Below are 4535 nucleotides of genomic sequence, written 5' to 3' on the forward strand. Positions count from 1 at the left end.
CAGGAGGCTGCGCTGCCCGGGCGGCGAAAGCGCGGCTGTGGCGCGGCGCGGGGTGGTCTCCTGCCTTGGTCGTCAGGGCCTGTGCGCTCGGAGTGCAGCTCGGGAAGGGCTGCACCACCACCGGTTTGTCCTGCATTCACAGATCATTCCCAAGTTAAAACCGGGTGATCCAGTAGGAAATATTTCAGTTACTCTTAGGGTTATTGAACCTCTTACGTTTAAACACTTAAAACCTTGATCATTCTTTTGCCACAAGTTGCCACCTCTTCACGTATCAGAGATAGGAGAGAATGAGCTAGTGGGCTGTCTGTCACCTCCGCTGAAGTAGGTTGAATATTTAAAAAGATGAGTAATCATCGTGCTGTTCAGAACCAAAGTGGATGGGGCGGGGGCAGAGGGGGGGGTGATGATGGTAAGGATAAGGTTAGAAGGGTGTTCTCATGGGCAGAACACGAGCCTGGGCACAGGAAGCCTATGCTCTGCTCCTGACTCAGCCTTTAACTCCCTGCTGCTCCGTTTAGCAGCTGCTTCACCTTCTGCACGCTTCCATTCCTTTTCTTTACGACACCAGGGGCAATGTGTGCTACTAATAACTCTGAGCTGTTCCGGGAGAGGTGCTGAGGGCCATCCGAGTATCCAGAGGGATGGGGATGTCATCGTGCACGCACGCACCCCTTGAGCCCTTTGCTTCTGAGCCTAAGGGAGGCTTCAGCTCAAGCTTCATCTGAATACGTGTAGAATCACCGGAGAGGTGAGGGGATAGCAGAGGAGTTTCAGTCCTCACCCTTTCTGTGCACAGCAAGCACAAGCCCATTCCAAGGCTTACCCTCGCAGTTCCGGCACCGGGCTGCAGGGGGACGCCTGCACGCATGTGCTCCTTCATACCGAAATTCGGCATTATTGAAAATCTTTCGGTGGTGGTGCAGCAGCACGATGGATTTGAACAGAGCTAGACTAGAGAGTAGGAAGTGGCTGCGGTCTCCGCAGCTGACTTGCTCGTTCAGAAGATATTTCATCTTCAGCCTTGGGGGAGACGCTGAGGTCATAGCTATAGTGTGCCGTAAAGCAAGAGGGCTGCAGCCCATCGCAGACACTGAGATGCTATTTTCACGTATATTTTACTTAGAATTGGGCTCCATCTAGTGATCTTCTTCTGGAAAAGTCTTTGTGTGCAGGCTCGGTGCTGTTGGTTGAGCAGCCATTTGTACCTCCGGAGCAGGAAAGCAGCACTAAATACTGTACAGCAGAAACATGACGTGCAGAATCGGGTCTCAGCTGGCAGCTCTGTATTTCTGCTCTGTGGAAGCAGCACAGGTGTTCACACCAGCAGGCACGGTGTTACCCCATGCAGTGGGTTTCCACCTGTCATCACTGCATCTATGCTGCTCTTTTCACGAGTGCTACAGGACCCTGAAAGATGACCATTAAATTGGAATAGCTAATGCATACGAGTATTAATGAAAGGAGCTTTCATTTTTATTGGAAACCTTTCTAGCTAATGCCTGGGCTATTTTATCTACAAAATTAGCGATCAGTTTTCAGTCAGGAGTGCCCAGTAGTACTTCATCACTCTGCCTGAACGTTTTGCCCCTCACTGGCATTCCTCCTGCACATGGTAATGCCCTAAGCAGGAGACAGAACAGTGTGCCCGATCTGCCAGTGCCCCAGGCCTCGTGCAGTTGGTTACCTGTGCACAGTCAATATAAATTGCTCCATCCCAACAAATCAGTTGTTTAACCCCAGATTATGCTCTCTAGGGTTCAGTGTTGAAGAATTAGGACATTTCAAAGGCAATAACAAGAAATATTGTTGCGCAATATCGTTGAGCAATAGGCTTTAGTTGTGACAGGTGTCAAACAATGCTCACAATAAATTCAGAAACCTTGAGCCAGTTCCCTTAGGAAAGTTCACCAACGCAACAGCACCATCTACTGATAGACATGTTTGAGAAAACAGGCGGCCAATCCCCCTTCCACTGGGGGTAGGCTACACTGCTTCAGCTGGACAGTTCTGTGATCTTGTAGAGTTGGTGTAAATGAAAAATTACATCCCAAATCATAACTCTTGAGAGAGGTCCGTGTGTCTGGAGACTAGATTTACACTATAAGTTTGCATATGAAATACTGAAAGTTGCCCCTCTGGCTGCTCTGTGGCCATAAGGCCATCTCTGGCCCTTTCCCTGTGCTCTGATATAAGGAACAGCACACCACAGAACAAACATTAACAATAAAATCCCTTGTTTAGATGGTCCATCTTGTTATTTGAGTAGGGCACACCAATTTCTGTAATCAGTGACACACAAGAGGGTGATGAATTTACTGTTGTGGTTTTGATTTCCCAACCTGCTGTGGAGCAATGGGAGGAGGCTCCAGGCTGTGGGTGAGCTGTGCCATGGATACAGGGACATCCCAGTTGGCTCCATGGGAAGTACGACGTGCAGGACAGCAACAGGCTTCATTTCAGGCTACAAAAAAATACCTTGGTGTTACTGCAAGGAACTCACCATATTCGCTGTCCCTAGGCTTGCTGGCATGTGGTGACCTAGAAGATGATTGCAATGTGGCATCTGTTAAGAACTTTTCTGCATGTATCAAATGCAGTGCTTCTGCAAAAATTGTGTTCCTGTGTGGCCACCCCAGGACTGTCAGACAATATTGCCATAGCCATTACTTGCAGGATCTTTTTCAATGAAAGGGAGAGATTAATTTCTTGTGCTCCACTGTAGCATAAAATGAAGCACCATCTTCTTTAGACAGATTGGAAGATGTATGATGCTTTTGATTTATGATACTTCTATGAAACACCTTGTCTTTTTTATTCTCTCAGCTGAAATGGAAATGTCCAACCAGTATCTCTCTGACTCCCTCTGTAAATAAGCTGTGTCCCAGAGCTCCTTCTGTTCTGAGAGCCCCAGACAGCAAACCTCAGTGCCCGAACAGGGATGGAGCCTCCCAAAACCGTCTCAATGAACAAGACAAGGTGTCTGTAATAACGTCTCTGAGTCCAGGATTATAAAAGCAACTGTTCTACCTCTTCTGTATTTCTATCGAAAAATACTTGCTGAGTGTGTGCTAACAGGGAGGAAGCAATCTTGAGGAACTAAGTCAGGTATTGGGACACGCTTTGCAGATTGTGAGACTGGTGCTCTTGAGACTTCCCTTTCCTTTGCTAGCAGCTGGTTCATAGCTAGAATTTGTAATTATTCCTAGAAACCATGTTATAATCCCAGGTCAGAGCAGAGGGTGTTGAGATTAAAAGAGAAGTTGTTCTAGTTTGGTGATCACAAAGCATCAGGTAAACATCATTGCCTATGAAAGAGAGCTATAAACCTGGTTTTGCCTCAGCCACGGAGAGAAAAGAGCTAGGCTGCTTGCTGGTGAGCTTTCCTAGTTGTATGGGTAATAGAAACTATTTTGGTTTCTGGTTTGTTGTTGGGCTTTTCTTTCTAATTTTTTTCCTGACTTACCTCCAGACTTACCTCCAGAGCAGAACTGAAAGACAGGTGAAAAAACATGTGTATAGTCTCTGTTTCAGACCACTACATGGATGACAGACTAAACTAAAAATCCTGCAAGAAGCTTCTTTTCTTCTCCTTCATATCACAGTACTGTTCTGTAGAGCTCTCCTTTCTTTCTTTTAATATCACAGACGCAGTTTCTGAAGAACTTCCTGAGAGATTTAATAAGGTTGTTGCAACCGCCCAATCAGACAAAGCTGTGTCCTCACTTCAACCTGACAATACAGAGGATTTTCTCTTTGGTGACATCGATATAATGCATCCTGGAAAGTGGATCTCTTGTAACACAAAAAAAAACCCAACATAGCTGTTACTCAGAGAAAGCAATGTTTCAGAAAAATAAGTCACTCTATTTTCAGCTGATAGTGGTAATTTCTTTATTGTAACTGATATTGATTTCCACAAGACATTGCTATCAAAGGACTAACCTCTATGCAAATCGGTTTTGTATATAAATAAACTCAGGTAACTAGCATTCGGGTAATATCACTTCTCCAAAATATGCCATCCCTCAAAGAACATTTGATGACATCAGCTTTCTTAGCTCTCCAGATGAAAGCAAACTCAGATGTTCCATTCTTTTTTGTTAAGAAAGAAATGAAGTATTTGAAAGTCTGAAATGTCTTTAATCCCAGATAGTACTGTTATTGAATTGCTACAGCATGGCAAAAAACCCCAGTGAAAATACCCAGTGGGACAGCCAAAATAATGAACCTTCTGTATTTAAACAGTAGTGCTCTCTATGCATAAACCAGGTATCTGTGATATCCAATACATGATAAAATCAGGAACAGCATATCCAAATGGCATGCTGGCTAAAATATGAAGCTTCACATGGTTAACACACTATCTTAGAGAAAAGAGGCTGCTGCCCCAAATCTTATTGCAAGATTAGGGCCTTATTGTTTGGTTACTTTCTCCTATAAGCTACTCTTCTAGTTTGGGGAAAGGCAAGCATAGCTGAGCTACTAAATTATCTCTTGAAATAAGTTGGTCGGGGGGGGGGGGGGGGGGGGGG

The 4535-nt window shown here is 45.1% G+C and overlaps 1 protein-coding gene across 3 annotated transcripts in view; it reads right to left on the reverse strand.

The window, feature by feature from the left end:
- Positions 1 to 2460, reverse strand: part of CISH (cytokine inducible SH2 containing protein) — a 29430-nt gene extending 26970 nt beyond the window's left edge. For all 3 annotated transcript variants that reach the window (XR_003399314.1, XR_003399313.1, XM_026857497.1), the window contains exon 1: positions 2320 to 2460. Coding sequence is in view for 1 of the 3 variants with exons in the window: in XM_026857497.1 (XP_026713298.1) it covers positions 2320 to 2393 (74 nt within the window). In the remaining 2 variants the exon portion in view is untranslated. The remainder of the gene's footprint in view (positions 1 to 2319) is intronic.
- Positions 2461 to 4535: the final 2075 nt, after the last annotated feature.

Source organism: Athene cunicularia (genome assembly GCF_003259725.1).
Source record: "Athene cunicularia isolate RWA chromosome 12 unlocalized genomic scaffold, athCun1 chr12_part1, whole genome shotgun sequence".
Lineage (NCBI taxonomy): Eukaryota > Metazoa > Chordata > Aves > Strigiformes > Strigidae > Athene > Athene cunicularia.